General features: G+C 32.4%; 3 protein-coding genes across 3 annotated transcripts, besides 3 other annotated features; 1 reads left to right on the forward strand and 2 right to left on the reverse strand.

The window, feature by feature from the left end:
* Positions 1–8,968: 8,968 nt before the first annotated feature.
* Positions 8,969–10,487: a mobile genetic element.
* A 1,494-nt stretch (positions 10,488–11,981) lies between these two features.
* Positions 11,982–12,416, reverse strand: TVAGG3_0706080 (uncharacterized protein; the record flags this gene model as incomplete). Its single annotated transcript, XM_001309734.1, has 1 exon — positions 11,982–12,416. One exon carries the CDS (start codon positions 12,414–12,416, stop codon positions 11,982–11,984), a length of 435 nt encoding a protein of 144 aa, XP_001309735.1.
* Positions 12,417–12,768: 352 nt separating this feature from the next.
* Positions 12,769–13,101, reverse strand: TVAGG3_0706090 (uncharacterized protein; the record flags this gene model as incomplete). Its single annotated transcript, XM_051243578.1, has 1 exon — positions 12,769–13,101. One exon carries the CDS (start codon positions 13,099–13,101, stop codon positions 12,769–12,771), a length of 333 nt encoding a protein of 110 aa, XP_051090165.1.
* Positions 13,102–13,805: 704 nt separating this feature from the next.
* Positions 13,806–14,343: a mobile genetic element.
* A 1,571-nt stretch (positions 14,344–15,914) lies between these two features.
* Positions 15,915–15,951: a mobile genetic element.
* Positions 15,952–16,551: 600 nt separating this feature from the next.
* Positions 16,552–19,038, forward strand: TVAGG3_0706120 (bifunctional inhibitor/lipid-transfer protein/seed storage 2s albumin superfamily protein family; the record flags this gene model as incomplete). Its single annotated transcript, XM_001309733.1, has 1 exon — positions 16,552–18,990. One exon carries the CDS (start codon positions 16,552–16,554, stop codon positions 18,988–18,990), a length of 2,439 nt encoding a protein of 812 aa, XP_001309734.1.
* Between the last annotated feature and the right edge of the window lie 265 nt (positions 19,039–19,303).

Consider the following 19,303-nt stretch of genomic DNA (forward strand, 5'->3'; position numbering starts at 1 on the left):
ATCGTAATGAGTGTAAATGTTTTGTCATGACTTCATCGTAAATGTTTTGTCATGACTTCTTCGTTTATGTTTTGTCATGATTTCATTGTACATGTTTTGTCATGATTTCATCGTACATGTTTTGTCGAAACTTCATCGTATATGTTTTGTCATGATTTCATTGTATATGCTTTGTCAAACATGAACGTAAATGATTTGTCATGATTTCATCGTATATGCTTTGTCAAACATGAACGTATATGCTTTGTCAAACATGAACGTATATGCTTTGTCATGACTTCTTCATCGGAATGAGCGTAAATGTTTTGTCAAGACTTCTTCATCGTAATGAGTGTAAATGTTTTGTCATGACTTCATCGTATATGCTTTGTCAAGACTTCATCGTATATGTTTTGTCATGATTTCTTCGTACATGTTTTGTCATGACTTCATCGTAAATGATTTGTCATGATTTCTTCGTAATGAACGTATATGTTTTGTCATGATTTAATCGTATATGCTTTGTCATGACCTCATCGTATATGTTTTGTCAAGACTTCTTCGTATATGCTTTGTCATGACTTCTTCATCGTAAATGTTTTGTCATGACTTCTTCGTATATGCTTTGTCATGATTTCATCGTACATGTTTTGTCATGACCTCATCGTAAATGTTTTGTTATGACCTCATCGTATATGCTTTGTCAAACATGAACGTAAATGTTTTGTCAAACATGAGCGTAAATGTTTTGTCATGACTTCATCGTAATGAACGTAAATGTTTTGTCATGATTTCATCGTATATGTTTTGTCAAGACTTCTTCGTATATGCTTTGTCATGATTTCATCGTAAATGTTTTGTCATGACCTCATCGTAAATGTTTTGTTATGACCTCATGGAACTTAAACGTAAATGTTTTGTTATGACCTCATCGTATATGCTTTGTCAAACTTCTTCGTATATGCTTTGTCAAACATGAACGTAAATGTTTTGTCAAACATGAGCGTAAATGTTTTGTCATGACTTCATCGTAATGAGCATAAATGACCCAAAAATAATGTTTAGGTGAAGAGGTGAGATCTCACCTCTTTTCTCACCTCTTTTCTCACCTCATTGAATTTTCATGATTTCTTCGTATATGCTTTGTCAAACATAAACGTAAATGTTTTGTCAAGACTTCATCGTATATGTTTTATCATGACTTCATCGTATATGTTTTGTCAAACATGAACGTAAATGTTTTGTCATGACTTCTTCGTATATGCTTTGTCATGATTTCTTCGTAAATGTTTTGTCAAGACTTCATCGTATATGTTTTGTCATGATTTCTTCGTTTATGTTTTGTCAAACATGAGCGTAAATGTTTTGTCATGACTTCATCGTAATGAGCATAAATGACCCAAAAATAATGTTTAGGTGAAGAGGTGAGATCTCACCTCTTTTCTCACCTCTTTTCTCACCTCTTTTCTCACCTCATTGAATTTTCATGATTTCTTCGTATATGCTTTGTCAAACATAAACGTAAATGTTTTGTCAAGACTTCATCGTATATGTTTTATCATGACTTCATCGTATATGTTTTGTCAAACATGAACGTAAATGTTTTGTCATGACTTCTTCGTATATGCTTTGTCATGATTTCTTCGTAAATGTTTTGTCAAGACTTCATCGTATATGTTTTGTCATGATTTCTTCGTTTATGTTTTGTCAAACATGAACGTAAATGATTTGTCATGATTTCATCGTAAATGTTTTGTCATGATTTCATCGTAATGAGCGTAAATGACCCAAAAATAATGTTTAGGTGAAGAGGTGAGATCTCACCTCTTTTCTCACCTCTTTTCTCACCTTCATTGAATTTTCTGATTTCTTCATCGTAATGAGCGTAAATGTTTTGGTCATGATTTCATCGTATATGTTTTGTCAAACATGAACGTAAATGATTTGTCGAAAACTTCATCGTATATGCTTGTCATGACTTCTTCATCGTATATGCTTTGTCAAACATGAACGTAAATGATTTGTCGAAACTTCATCGTAAATGATTTGTCATGATTTCATCGTATATGCTTTGTCATGACTTCTTCATCGTAATGAACGTATATGCTTTGTCAAGACTTCTTCATCGTAATGAGCGTAAATCAGACAAAAATATTTTAGGTGAAGAGGTGAGATCTCACCTCTTTTCTCACCTCATGAATTTTCATGATTTCTTCATCGTAATGAGCGTATATGTTTTGTCATGATTTCTTCGTATATGTTTTGTCAAAACTTCATCGTACATGTTTTGTCATGATTTCATCGTACATGTTTTGTCGAAACTTCATCGTAATGAGCGTAAATCAGACAAAAATATATTTTAGGTGAAGAGGTGAGATCTCACCTCTTTTCTCACCTCATGAATTTTCAATGATTTCTTCATCGTAATAGCGTATAGTTTTGTCATGATTTTCTTCGTATATGTTTGTCATGATTTCTTCGTATATGTTTTGTCATGATTTCATCGTAAATGTTTTGTCATGACCTCATCGTACATGTTTTGTCATGATTTCATCGTACATGTTTTGTCGAAACTTCATCGTAATGAGTGTAAATGTTTTGTCATGACTTCATCGTAAATGTTTTGTCATGACTTCTTCGTTTATGTTTTGTCATGATTTCATTGTACATGTTTTGTCGAAACTTCATCGTATATGTTTTGTCATGATTTCATTGTATATGCTTTGTCAAACATGAACGTAAATGATTTGTCATGATTTCATCGTATATGCTTTGTCAAACATGAACGTATATGCTTTGTCAAACATGAACGTATATGCTTTGTCATGACTTCTTCATCGGAATGAGCGTAAAATGTTTTGTCAAGACTTCTTCATCGTAATGAGTGTAAATGTTTTGTCATGACTTCATCGTATATGCTTTGTCAAGACTTCATCGTATATGTTTTGTCATGATTTCTTCATCGTAATGCTTTGTCAAAATGAACGTATATGCTTTGTCAAACATGAACGTATATGCTTTGTCATGACTTCTTCATCGGAATGAGCGTAAATGTTTTGTCAAGACTTCTTCATCGTAATGAGTGTAAATGTTTTGTCATGATTTCATCGTACATGTTTTGTCATGACTTCTTCATCGTAATGAGTGTAAATGTTTTGTCATGATTTCTTCATCGTAATGAGTGTAAATGTTTTGTCATGACTTCATCGTATATGCTTTGTCAAGACTTCATCGTATATGCTTTGTCATGATTTCTTCATCGTATATGCTTTGTCAAGAACTTCTTCGTAAATTTTTGTCATGATTTCATCGTAATGAGCGTAAATGACCCAAAAATAATGTTTAGGTGAAGAGGTGAGATCTCACCTCTTTTCTCACCTCTTTTCTCACCTCATGAATTTTCATGATTTCTTCGTATATGCTTTGTCATGACTTCATCGTATATGCTTTGTCATGACTTCATCGTAAATGTTTTGTCATGACCTCATCGTATATGCTTTGTCATGATTTCTTCATCGTAATGAGCGTAAATGACCCAAAAATAATGTTTAGGTGAAGAGGTGAGATCTCACCTCTTTTCTCACCTCATGAATTTTCATGATTTCTTCGTATATGCTTTGTCAAACATGAACGTATATGCTTTGTCATGACTTCATCGTATATGCTTTGTCAAGACTTCTTCGTAAATGTTTTGTCATGATTTCATCGTAATGAGCGTAAATGACCCAAAATAATGTTTAGGTGAAGAGGTGAGATCTCACCTCTTTTCTCACCTCTTTTCTCACCTCATGAATTTTCATGATTTCTTGTATATGCTTTGTCAAACATGAACGTATATGCTTTGTCAAACATGAACGTATATGCTTTGTCAAACATGAACGTAAATGTTTTGTCATATCTTCATCGTAATGAGCGTAAATGATCCAAAAATAATGTTTATGTTAGAATGTTAGATCTAACACCTTTTCTAACATGTTTTCTAACATGGAGGATTTCATTAGATATACACATTCTTCCTTCATTTCATTCTATACACAATTTACATCATAGACGATTTAATAGATATAATACTTTACTGTTTCATCTGATATACACATTCTTCCTTCATTTCATTCTATACACAATTTACATCATAGACGATTTAATAGATATAATACTTTCTGTTTCATCTGATATACACATTCTTCCCTAAACATTATTTTAGTTAAAGTCCATCAAATATTTTTAGGATACTTTCACCAAATAATATTTATATCTAATGAAATCCTCCATGTTAGAAAACATGTTAGAAAACATGTTAGAAAACATGTTAGAAAACATGTTAGAAAAGGTGTTAGATCTAACATTCTAACATAAACATTATTTTTGGATCATTTACGCTCATTACGATGAAGTCATGACAAAACATTTACGTTCATGTTTGACAAAGCATATACGTTCATGTTTGACAAAGCATATACGAAGAAATCATGAAAATTCATGAGGTGAGAAAAGAGGTGAGAAAAGAGGTGAGATCTCACCTCTTCACCTAAACATTATTTTTGGGTCATTTACGCTCATTACGATGAAATCATGACAAAACATTTACGAAGAAGTCTTGACAAAGCATATACGATGAAGTCATGACAAAGCATATACGTTCATGTTTGACAAAGCATATACGAAGAAATCATGAAAATTCATGAGGTGAGAAAAGAGGTGAGATCTCACCTCTTCACCTAAACATTATTTTTGGGTCATTTACGCTCATTACGATGAAGAAATCATGACAAAGCATATACGATGAGGTCATGACAAAACATTTACGATGAAGTCATGACAAAGCATATACGATGAAGTCATGACAAAGCATATACGAAGAAATCATGAAAATTCATGAGGTGAGAAAAGAGGTGAGAAAAGAGGTGAGATCTCACCTCTTCACCTAAACATTATTTTTGGGTCATTTACGCTCATTACGATGAAATCATGACAAAACATTTACGAAGAAGTCTTGACAAAGCATATACGATGAAGAAATCATGACAAAGCATATACGATGAAGTCTTGACAAAGCATATACGATGAAGTCATGACAAAACATTTACACTCATTACGATGAAGAAATCATGACAAAACATTTACACTCATTACGATGAAGAAGTCATGACAAAACATGTACGATGAAATCATGACAAAACATTTACACTCATTACGATGAAGAAGTCTTGACAAAACATTTACGCTCATTCCGATGAAGAAGTCATGACAAAGCATATACGTTCATGTTTGACAAAGCATATACGTTCATGTTTGACAAAGCATATACGATGAAGAAATCATGACAAAACATATACGATGAAGTCTTGACAAAGCATATACGATGAAGTCATGACAAAACATTTACACTCATTACGATGAAGAAGTCTTGACAAAACATTTACGCTCATTCCGATGAAGAAGTCATGACAAAGCATATACGTTCATGTTTGACAAAGCATATACGTTCATGTTTGACAAAGCATATACGATGAAATCATGACAAATCATTTACGTTCATGTTTGACAAAGCATATATAATGAAATCATGACAAAACATATACGATGAAGTTTCGACAAAACATGTACGATGAAATCATGACAAAACATGTACAATGAAATCATGACAAAACATAAACGAAGAAGTCATGACAAAACATTTACACTCATTACGATGAAGTTTCGACAAAACATGTACGATGAAATCATGACAAAACATGTACGATGAGGTCATGACAAAACATTTACGATGAAATCATGACAAAACATATACGAAGAAATCATGACAAAACATATACGAAGAAATCATGACAAAACATATACGCTCATTACGATGAAGAAATCATGAAAATTCATGAGGTGAGAAAAGAGGTGAGATCTCACCTCTTCACCTAAAATATATTTTTGTCTGATTTACGCTCATTACGATGAAGTTTCGACAAAACATGTACGATGAAATCATGACAAAACATGTACGATGAAGTTTTGACAAAACATATACGAAGAAATCATGACAAAACATATACGCTCATTACGATGAAGAAATCATGAAAATTCATGAGGTGAGAAAAGAGGTGAGATCTCACCTCTTCACCTAAAATATATTTTTGTCTGATTTACGCTCATTACGATGAAGAAGTCTTGACAAAGCATATACGTTCATTACGATGAAGAAGTCATGACAAAGCATATACGATGAAATCATGACAAATCATTTACGATGAAGTTTCGACAAATCATTTACGTTCATGTTTGACAAAGCATATACGATGAAGAAGTCATGACAAAGCATATACGATGAAGTTTCGACAAATCATTTACGTTCATGTTTGACAAAACATATACGATGAAATCATGACAAAACATTTACGCTCATTACGATGAAGAAATCATGAAAATTCAATGAGGTGAGAAAAGAGGTGAGATCTCACCTCTTCACCTAAACATTATTTTTGGGTCATTTACGCTCATTACGATGAAATCATGACAAAACATTTACGATGAAATCATGACAAATCATTTACGTTCATGTTTGACAAAACATAAACGAAGAAATCATGACAAAACATATACGATGAAGTCTTGACAAAACATTTACGAAGAAATCATGACAAAGCATATACGAAGAAGTCATGACAAAACATTTACGTTCATGTTTGACAAAACATATACGATGAAGTCATGATAAAACATATACGATGAAGTCTTGACAAAACATTTACGTTTATGTTTGACAAAGCATATACGAAGAAATCATGAAAATTCAATGAGGTGAGAAAAGAGGTGAGAAAAGAGGTGAGATCTCACCTCTTCACCTAAACATTATTTTTGGGTCATTTATGCTCATTACGATGAAGTCATGACAAAACATTTACGCTCATGTTTGACAAAACATTTACGTTCATGTTTGACAAAGCATATACGAAGAAGTTTGACAAAGCATATACGATGAGGTCATAACAAAACATTTACGTTTAAGTTCCATGAGGTCATAACAAAACATTTACGATGAGGTCATGACAAAACATTTACGATGAAATCATGACAAAGCATATACGAAGAAGTCTTGACAAAACATATACGATGAAATCATGACAAAACATTTACGTTCATTACGATGAAGTCATGACAAAACATTTACGCTCATGTTTGACAAAACATTTACGTTCATGTTTGACAAAGCATATACGATGAGGTCATAACAAAACATTTACGATAGGTCATGACAAACATGTACGATGAAATCATGACAAAGCATATACGAAGAAGTCATGAAAACATTTACGATGAAGAAGTCATGACAAAGCATATACGAAGAAGTCTTGACAAAACATATCGATGAGGTCATGACAAAGCATATACGATTAAATCATGACAAAACATATACGTTCATTACGAAGAAATCATGACAAATCATTTACGATGAAGTCATGACAAAACATGTACGAAGAAATCATGACAAAACATGTACGATGAAGTTTTGACAAAACAATATACGTTCATTACGAAGAAATCATGACAAAACATGTACGATGAAGTTTTGACAAAACATTTACGATTAAATCATGACAAAACATTTACGTTATACAGTAATGTTAGTCATGAATGTTTGTCTACGTGTTGGCGTTAGTGTTGAAAAATAATGTTTGTCCTACATGAACCCGTACAAGCGTTTGAATTTTTTATGAATAAGATTACACTCTTGTTTTCTGTATATTATATACAAACATAAGCAGCACCTGTTTTTGTAAAGTTTATATGAAGTTTTCGATAGTTAAGACCTGTTATAATAATAGAATGCGTCCTCATTCTAACATAGTAGTAGAATTCAAACGAATGCTTACCATAATCTGTTATTTCAACAGCTTCGTCAGATATTTCATCAACGAACTCATAACTATATCACTATACTTGCTTTATTTCTATTGTTTTCAGATCTAGAACACCAACGAAGGTTTGAGATTCTGTTGTCCGTTCTATCATGATTTATATGGTCTATTTCTTTCAAATTGTTTGGATTTTCAATCCACTGTTCTGCAATAATTCTATGCTTTAAGTACATTTTGTTGTTTAAACTAAGCACAATATAACCATGATTATTTAAGCATTCACTCTTAATATGTTTGTTTTTCTTTCGACGAATAGTAAAAGGATATGTCGTACAAATCTCATAATCTTCATGATTTCTCAATGTTTCCCATTGAGTTTGTTCCCCACTAACGTTCTCATTGACGTCCTCAATATCTTCTTCCTCACTGAACTCGTCAATATTTTCACTAGCTCCTTCTGTAATGTTTTCATCGGCATTGTCATTGACTTCTTCTGTAATGTTAGATGTTGTTGTTTCGCTCATGTTCTTTCACTAATGTTAAAAAGTTATGTTGTACGAATTTTGAACAGAATTTAGAGCAGTTATGAAACAATGAAGTATTTTTACGCTATTGAAAGGAACTATGAGAGTGAAGACAGCAATGACAAAAGGAACTAATATCAAACCTAATGAAATCGCTCACGAGGACATAGAGCTTAACAAGTACTTTGTGGAGTATCTTATAAGTGAAGAGTATGTAAGACCTTACTTCATGTTTTGACAGCATGAATGAGGATGTTATTTCATGGTTAAAGAATATAAGCAATGTTTTCGGTAAGTACGTCATAGATGACAAAGGTCTTGTTTGTATTTTATGAGACAGCAATACGAACACAGGAACTAATGGATATTATGCACTCAACAGCAAAGAAAGGATTTAGTACTATTGGCATGAATGAACATTGCAGGAATGACATATACAACCTATGCTCACGAAAGCCTTACACAAAAGCAATACAAATGATAGAACATAAGTGTCTAAGGTCAGCAAATGAAATCATTACTGTCAGTGGTTATGAAAGAACTGTTAGCAAAGATGAGTGGAAACAGCTATTCATATTAAGGAAGGACGTTGCTGAACTAGTTAAACCTGTTGCACAAACATTGTTTCAGATAAGACCAGCAATGACTAAGAACCCTTTGACCTTACTCAATGAGACCATAGAGGTTGAAGATAATGACATGAAAGAACTAGGAATGAATGAGAGAAGTTGTGAAGGATGTTTGAGTCAAAACACATGGTTCTTCAGAGCTGTTAAGAAACTTAGTAAAGAACGACAGAAATATTTTATAGAGAAGTATTGCAAAGGATGTGTAAATGAATTGCTTGAAATAGAACTTAGAGACACTTTCACACTAAAGGACTTGAGAAGAAATAAGTACATGAGTGAAGAAGGTATTGACATAGCTAGTGTTATAAATGACTTAAGAAGATGTGTTGTCGTTATTGACGGAGCACGTATGACATATCTAGTGAAAGATTATGATGGAATACGAGACACAACAACACTTGTGTCAGTAGATAGCAAGGAATTCAATAAGCTCATGAAGAGTATTTATGTAGGACGTATTGAGGAGAAGGATGTGAACGCACTGATGATTTATGAAGCGGGTCAGAACAAGAACTATCTTATGAAGTCAGGCATGAGATTCTTTGACGAAAGAGATGACATTTACAGCTATTTCAGAGGATATGAGTATGAGGTACTGAATGAAGTAGTGAAGCATTATTGAAGGATATTTGAAACATGTTCACGATGTCATATGTAATGAGGATGAAGAACTTTATGAGTATGTTTTGAACTGGTTCGCCTACATCGTTCAAAATCCTTGTGGAAAGACTGGAACAGTACTTTTGTTAATAGGAAAGCAAGGAACTGGTAAGAATGTACTTAGTAATGTTCTATGCGAGCTCATTAGCAAGTACGCCAACAATAATATAACGGCAATAGAGAATGTGGTTGGTAGATTCAATGCTGCTATTGAGAACATGAAGCTCATCGTATGCAATGAACTAAGCTCATGCGATACGTCTAAGGTCATGAACCACGACGCACTAAAGTCAATAGTAACAGAGACTCAGTTGGACTTAAATCAGAAGTGTCAGCCAGTAAGAAAGATAGAGAATGTTTGTAATATCATCATGATATCTAACAACTTCAACTCAGTAAAGATTGATAAAGACGACAGAAGATTTGTTGTCATTGACGTAAGCAGCAGATACAAAGGAAATTACGAATATTTCTCAAATCTCATTGAAAGCTTTAATGAAGAGTTTTATTCAAACTTACTGACGTACTTCATGAAGAAAGATTTAAGTGAATTTGATGTAAGGAAGATACCATTCACCAGGGCTAAACAAGAACTCATCGAAATGAACAAAACACCTTACCAAATGTTTTACGAGGAGTTCTATGAAAAGTTTGTATCCGGATGGAATTGTACAGAGTGCTACAGAAGATATAAAGAATTTGCGAAGGAGAATGAATTCTTTGCATGTAGTTCAAATGTATTTGGCGGTAAGATGAGAGAATTTGTGAAGAGAAGTAGAAAGCGAGACGGTTCTGCAAGAAGTTATATTTACGAAGCAAGTATGATATTAGAAGGTCGTGGAAAGAAAGAAACAGTGAATTATGAGGAAGTGCTTGAAAAATTCATGGAGTACATGGGAAGCAATATAACATACAACAAAGACATATACAGTGAGTTTAAGTACTACTGTGAACAGCATGAGATTGAAGTAATGAGTAAAGGAGACTTTGAAACGCTTATGAAAGACAGTAAGGAGGTCATACATGAATGCAATGATGAAATAGTTCACGAGAACAGTGAGGAGGTCATACATGAGAACAGTGATGAAATAGTTCATGCAATAAGGAGGTCATACATGAGAACAGTGATGAAATAGTTCATGATGTCGTTCGTGAAGAAGCCATTGCAACAAAGAATGATATAAAGGATTTCATAGAACTTAACAAGGAGGAGTTTAAAGAAGGCTATGAAGTGAAAAGATGTGAAGAAGATTTCTTGGCGTATTTGAAGAAAAAGAGACTAAAGCCAATGGCTCAAAATAAGTTTCAATCGATGTTTGAAAAGAAACGTTTGAGCTATGGTGGTGTAAGAAGCACATATTACTTTGTTAAGAAGTGAGGACATTTATTTTTGTCGTTAGTGTTGGAGTTTGTGTTTGTTGTTAGTGAGAGAATAAATTAAATCATGAACTTTGCCATGGTCTCTGTCCCTAGTAGTTTTCATTAAGTTCTGGAAATAATGAAAGTCATAAACTTTGCCATGGTCTCTGTCCCTAGTAGTTTTCATTATCTCACAGAGTTAATGAAAGTCATACTTTCTATCAGATGAAGCATGCAGATGAACATAATGAAAGTTAGTGAGTTTGCCACGAGTTATGAATAAAATATTGGAATATTAGATGAGATAGCTGATGAAACAGATGAAGATAAATTAAATCTTGGACTTTGCCACACTCTGTCCCTAGTTCATCAAAATCCTTGACAACGTTGCTTAGAAATTTTGGTTCAAAACCTCATCTGATTTTAATCTGTTATGCTACCTGTTAAGTTTCGCGAGATTATAAATGTCATGGAGTTATATAAAAAGGAGGGACAGCTAGGGACACTGGAAGTACTTGTAAGGCTATTTGTTAAGATTGCATGAAATACTAAAAGTCATGAAATCCATTATCGCTGTGCTATCTTCACCTTAGAGTAAAATGACGACTAAAGTCACTGAAGCAATGAAACAAAAGTTTTTGGTAGAATACATTAAATCAGGAACTATTCCAGAAGGTTTTACATTCATACTATGAAGGATGGTAGAGTTCAGTTTAGAAAGATAAAGCAACCATTAGATAAAGAAGGAATTTTGAGAAAGATTAAACTTCATGAGGACAACATTGCTGAACTTAAGAAGAAGTTAGAAGAGTTGGAGAAAGGAAGAGAGTTATAAAGCAATGAATTCAACAGGGTGAAAAAACAGGTGAAAAAAGAGGTGAGATCTCACCACTTCACCTAAATTTAAATGGATGTTTTCATACGTGTGAGGGTGGTGATATCATTTATTTTTATGTAAATGACAGAACAAAAATAAAACATATCTACTCAGCAGGAATGAGACCCTTACTGACTATGTATTCGTTTAATGCTTGATGAAAACAATGGTACATATTATCGTATGGGTATACACAACGTCTGTTTCCATCGTCGTCGTATATGTAGAGCTCAAATCCAGTCCAACCTTCTTTTGTACAATATGTAGCTTTATTTAAGTATGCATTTATGTAGATAAGGCAATTTTCTTCATCGCTCCAGAAATAATTTTTGTTCTTTGTTGAAATAGTTTTCGTTCCTCTGCGACCATAAGGAATGTATGCAATGAACTTTGCGTCATATGGGATTGTAATATATTCAGGGTTTCTTTCATCGTCAATGGGTCTGTCTTTGTTAAAATGCATGTTTCTCAGTTTTACTTGAGTTTTGAATAGTTCACGGAAACGTTCTGGGAAAGAGTCATAGTAAATGTAGTCGGACATGTCTTTGTAATGAAATAAAAAAGTTGGAAAATAAATAAAATAAGGTTATTTTTTATTTAGTGAGGATGGTAGTGAATTCGTTAGTGAATTCGTTAGTGAGTTCGTTAGTGAAGTCGTTAGTGAAGTCATTAGTGAAGTCGTTAGTGAAGTCATTAGTGAGTTCGTTAGTGAAGTCGTTAGTGAAGTCATTAGTGAAGTCATTTATGTGTCAGATGGTTTTGTAAATATTTAAGGTTAAGTTGGTGTTATGGTTGTGTTGTAAAATATACGTTACTGGTTTCGTAAAGTGTCAAAACCGCTAAGTGGTGTACGGAGGCGCGCAGTGCCACAGTACCCAACTAACCCATACTAACTATGGACTCTGTGTTAATAAAATATTTACTGTTTCAAATTCTGGATCTATCATTATTGATTCCACTAATGGAAAGTCTACCTTATTTATGTCCACGTCTTCTGGTTGAGGATCACAATAATAGAAATCAATATTAACATTTAACATTCTCGCTAATCTCTCACTTTCTGATGAAATGTCAAACCCTTCATATGCATCTATTGCTTCATTTAAATAGCTTCTACGAGTTTTAGGATTAACACCATCAGGAATGTTATAGAAGCGTTTAAATAACCTTCTACCTTCTGCTCTAATTTGATTATCATTCATTTTAGCTGTTCCGTTTTTGTTCATTTATGTAAGAAAAAATATCAAAAAACAAATAAAAATAAAGATTATTTATTAAAGCCCATAAAATGAATTAAGAATACATAAATTTTTATCATCTGCGACGTGACGAATACATTTTAATTTACTCAAGAATGCGTACCCTGATACATTAAATCTAATTCCTGTCTTATTTAATTTCACAACTTTGAAAAGGAATGTATGAATAGCTATAAAATGATGAGAAGATGTTTTATGGGTTGCTTCCATTTTTTCTGAAATAAATGAATAAATATAATGCTTATAAGTTTTCATATCTTTTATGTTCTTAATAACGAATGGTATAGACCTTTCAACTTCGTCTTCCTTCGGTGCTGTTCTTTCATATGAAACATTATTGGTATCTTCAATAATGAAACCACAATCACACAAAATTTTATAGGTTCCAATGGTTTCTTTTGATATTTTATCTAATAAATCAAAAACTTTATCAACACCTGTGCATTTATTTAAATAATAATTTGTGTAAATATTAGTTGCATATGTCACGTTTTTAAGAGCTTTTTTGAATTTTTCGGAATCTAAAGGTGGTGAAAGTAGGATACAAGGGTATTCCTCATTATCAATAAATTGTAACTTATGTTTACGTATAAATTTAGTTCCTTCTTCTGAAAGTGTTTCATCTATTTCTCCATCTAATAAATTTTGTGTTGATTCTAAGACATAATTTTTATATCTTTCTTCATGAGATTTCTGAACTGCTGATTCTGAAGCTGGGATATTCATTAAACCCTCTACTTCATTTTCATTATATTTTTCAACTTCTCTTAATTCCTTAATTTTTTCATCTATTTCATCTCTTATTTTTTTCAGTCTTTCAATTTCAATTTCATCATATTCATCATCTTTAATTCGTTCTTCATAATATTCAGGGAAAACATCAGGTTCTTTTGGTTTGTTTTCTTTAGAAGTGGGATATAAGAAATTTATAACATCATCTTTATTCATTTTTCCATCATAATCAAATTCATTTAAGAACTCGGCAAATTTTTGACAATTTCTTAAATAATATTTATCAACCTCATAACCCGCCTCCTCTAATATATCCATTATTTCCCCATTTGTGAATCTCATTTTTTTAACATCGTTAGTTGTGACACTCATTTCAAACGAATTAAAAATAAATTATTCAAAATTGTAAGACATGAATTTTTAAAGTTTATTTTTCATTCAAATAATCATTAGTTTCAATTTATTTTTCCCGTTTATGAGGTCTTTGATTATGACTCCATTGAAGTTTAACCCATTCAGGATTTAAATGATGTTTAATTAATCGCGGAATATCTGACATCATCTATATATAGCTTCTTTTATAAAAGATAAAAAAATAAATTATTTTAAAATTAATGTTAATTTTTTAATGATTTATAAATAAATATATTTTAATGCATCGTCTATATATAGATGATACAAAATCGTTCAATATTGTATGATATTCTTACGTTTACAAAGATGATACAAAATCGTTCAATATTGTATGATATTCTTACGTTTACAAAGATGATACAAAATCGTTCAATATTGTATGATATTCTTACGTTTACAAAGATGATACAAAATCGTTCAATATTGTATGATATTCTTACGTTTACAAAGATGATACAAAATCGTTCAATATTGTATGATATTCTTACGTTTACAAAGATGATACAAAATCGTTCAATATTGTATGATATTCTTACGTTTACAAAGATGATACAAAATCGTTCAATATTGTATGATATTCTTACGTTTACAAAGATGATACAAAATCGTTCAATATTGTATGATATTCTTACGTTTACAAAAAAAGTCACACAACCCGTCATCATATACTACTAAGGATAAACCTCAAAATTTACGAATATAATGAGTGGGAATATAATGCTTATCTATCATAAAACCATATGAAATATTAATTTTTGCTTTACGCCTAATTTTTGACGACAATTAGCAAAAAATGTTAAATGTTAACACTCAGTCCATTTGAATATGAAAAATAAAATTGACTTTGATTAAATGTTTTTATTTATCATGCAATTCTTCTTGCGACCAAAGATTTGAATAAAATTTCAAAAAATAAGATAGCTTAAAAAATAATATACGGTAGTGTTTACTAATAGATGAATAGTATATAAATTCTATTAAAATGGATTTGATCCAAAAAAATATAAAACCAAAAATAATTGTTATAATTTAAATGAAGAAGTAATTTAAAACGATTTTATTTATGATCAAATTTTATATATTTTTTGGATCAAATCCATTTTAATAGAATTTATATACTATTCATCTATTAGTAAACACTACCGTATATTATTTTTTAAGCTATCTTATTTTTTGAAATTTTATTCAAATCTTTGGTCGCAAGAAGAATTGCATGATAAATAAAAACATTTAATCAAAGTCAATTTTATTTTTCATATTCAAATGGACTGAGTGTTAACATTTAACATTTTTTGCTAATTGTCGTCAAAAATTAGGCGTAAAGCAAAAATTAATATTTCATATGGTTTTATGATAGATAAGCATTATATTCCCACTCATTATATTCGTAAATTTTGAGGTTTATCCTTCGCTTTTAAGATCATTGAATTTGATTTTTATATAAAATAGTTATATATTAGAAAATAATATGAGTTTATGTGATATTATTTTTCAGAAGATTTCATTCTATATGCCTATGAAAAGTACTCTCAAAACTAACTTTTTCCTAACTATAATAAAATCTAGAATATTGTATTATGCTTAGTATTATTTCATTTTTCTCATTCAATTTAGAATTTACAAATGTCAAAAAATTGAGAGCTGTCACTTTTGATGAATTTCTGTTTATTACAATAGCTTTTGTAAATCAAAAAACAACCCTCTGACAAATATATTTCTAGAATTAGTTTGTGAACGCTAATTTTAATCACTACATACTCTAATTTGCAACTTTCTATTACTAATATACTATTCTAAATTTGAACGAAAAAGATTGTTTAAGGAATTCTGAAATCATCATTGAGGTATTTGATTCTTCTCAAAAGTTCATATAATCACAATTTTTTAAAAAGTGACTTAATCGGATTACAACAATCCAACCATCATCATATATTATTATACATTTCATCAATAGGAAATCGAAATAAATTGAAAAATATATAATTCAATACTTTACATAAAGGTAATTTTTTTGTTTTGTTTTCTTAATGATAATCAAATTTATGAATAATAAAATATTTGACAAGAATTCCTTCAAATTCTAAATCATAAAATTTTCATCATTAGATAAAGAGCTTATTATTCTTATATTCAGATTCTAGTTTTTCAAAAATTGAGAGTAAATACGATATAAAGTTTATCCATAAGTATAATCTCCTTTTCAGCGACATTTACAATTTAACTGATTAATAATTTCTGTTGACTCAAATCAAATTTTTTTTAACTTCTACAATGTTCTCAAGTTTGTTTTTGATCTGCAATTGGGGACCTCCAAATGTGGATTCTAACGAACTCTTAAGCAAGATACTAGAGTTAGAAAATAAACCATCATTTATTGAAGGCATGAACGATAATTTTAGTGATTTTGAAAGCCACTTCAACGTTGATAAGTCAGTCACAGGAACAGAAAGTACGCTAAGAGAATACTCGTTTTTCAAATGTTCAATTACCATTTCAGGTACTACTACATTTTCAAGCAACTATGCGTTTGGCGCTTCTACAGCATCTGGATCTGGCGGTGCTCTTCACTTGTGCCAATCAGTAATTACCATTTCAACATATAAAGGAACGGATCAAATTAAATTCATAAAAAATCAAGCTGCCGTTGGCGGAGCTATATGCTTAGTTTCATCAGCAGGCCTAATTTACTCTTCTACTTTTGAAGATAACAACGCTTATAAATACGGCGGAGCAATTTATTTCCAAGGCTGCTTCCAGAAGTCAGGTTCCAGTGATTATGTAATAGCTCCACAAGTTACATTGATAGGCTCTGGTGTTACATTTTTAAAAAATACTGCAGGTGAACTTGGAGGTGCCCTAACAATTTCATTTGCAGCCAGTGTTTTCTTTGAAGACACTACGTTTAACAATAACAAATGTTCCTTTGCTGGTGGTGCAATATCGTCAGGTAATTGCGATGACCTAAGGCTGTTCAAATGCAAATTCCACCATAATATTGTAGATGCTGTCCAATTCAAACCTATGTTCAATTTCACTAGGTATCATATGGCTGTTAGAAATACTGATATAAATAAAAAAATACCAACTCGCTTCAAAGGAAGAGGTGGTGGTGCTATCAGTTTCACTTCCGATGCAAAGAAAGGAGGTCTCGCACCAGTTTACCAAAAGAGACTCCTTAACACACGCTACTGCTGTCTATACCAAGACACAGCAACATCCACAGGCCAAACATTCGGAAACGGTGCTGCCCATGAACTTCTCTTAGAAGGATATACCCAGTGGATTTCTGATGGTGACTTTGTATCTGGATTTAATAATGAAGATCCAGCTTACAAGGAAAAGTCACAATACGTTTCATTTGCTGGCAGAGAAATAGATTTCAATGTCACAGGTTATCAAGTTTATAATTTCAGAGGAGGAACATCTATCGCTGAAGATATTTGCAGTGGCATTTCTTCCTCTTCAGTTAATATATCTAATGAAAGTACAATTGAATATGCCAGGACAAGTAATAAGGGTGATGATTTAATTACCGGCTATGTTCCATCACCATCTAACTACACCTATGTTGCTACACCAATTACAAGAATACCTAAAGCAACAACTAAAAATCCGAGTAAAAAGACAACAGCCAGAACAGCTATTACTGATGGACAAGGAACCAAAGATATTCCTACATTATTAACAGCATATACAGTACTTCCAGGTATGAAATCATTCACAGTTTACTCACCTCTGCCAATCCGTACAATGTACTCAACACCACATTCAACTCCACACTCTACAGCTCATTCAACTCCACATTCCACAGCTCATTCAACTCCACATTCCACAGCTCATTCAACTCCACATTCCACAGCTCATTCTACTCCACATTCCACAGCTCATTCTACTCCACATTCCACAGCTCATTCAACTCCACACTCTACAGCTCATTCTACTCCACATTCAACACCATTCAAGACTGCACACGTTACTCCATGTGATACAAAGTTCATCACTCCTTTCCAGACTCCACATTCCACAGGCCATTCTACTCCACATTCCACACCACACTCAACTCCACACTCCACAGCTCATTCCACACCACATTCTACACCATTCACCACAGCATTCGCTACAGCCCACAACACTCCATTCGATACACCACAGAGAACTCGTCCACCAACACCTGCCTCAATTGTCACTCCACGTTCTGGCAAGACATATTCATCAACAGAGACAGTCATCGTTTCTTACACATCTACTGTTACAACTCTTAAGTCTGGTGATGAATACTTCGATGGTTCTACATATGTTGTTGTTTCAACAGAAGGCGAATACACTGTTTACTCTGTTACATCAGTTACAACAGTTGTTTTGTATGGAGAAACAGATGTCATTGTCTCAGAAGAGACAAAGAAGAAGAACAATAACGTGTGGCTCTACGTAGGTATCGGTATTGGTGCATTCGTGTTCTTACTTGTCCTTGCCCTCATCATCTTCTTCGTCTTGGCCAAGAAGAAAGACAGCGACTCTGAAACATCTGCCGTCGAAATGGCTGAAGAAACAGTCATGCAGGTACCTGACAGCACTTCCGCACCAATCACCAATGATAACCCATTGTGGACTACATCTGTTATGGGAGACACAGATGATCCATTCAAGAACGATTTCGAAGAAGATCTTGCACAAGGATTCTTCGGTCTCGCAAACAGAGATTACGAGTAATCGAAATTTTATTTACATCGCTGAGATTAAACTTTACGATTTATTTTGGCGTGAAACTTCTAATAATTTTTTAATTGTTTTTTTTATCGGAATATTTTGCGATATTAATTATCAATTTATAATATATGATATTAATAGTTACTATTTCTGTTACCGAACAGTTGATTCTTCGATTTGAATCAGAAAAATCTGAATTGCGATTCGTTATCCATCAAACAATAGCTATTTCAAAAGCAAATAATGAAATAGTATTGCAAGTCATTACTAAATAGATTTATTTGAGTCAAATCGAAAGGGTAATTAATTTTCACAG

Source organism: Trichomonas vaginalis, chromosome III, assembly GCF_026262505.1.
Source record: "Trichomonas vaginalis G3 chromosome III, whole genome shotgun sequence".
In the NCBI taxonomy this organism is placed as follows: Eukaryota; Parabasalia; order Trichomonadida; family Trichomonadidae; genus Trichomonas; species Trichomonas vaginalis.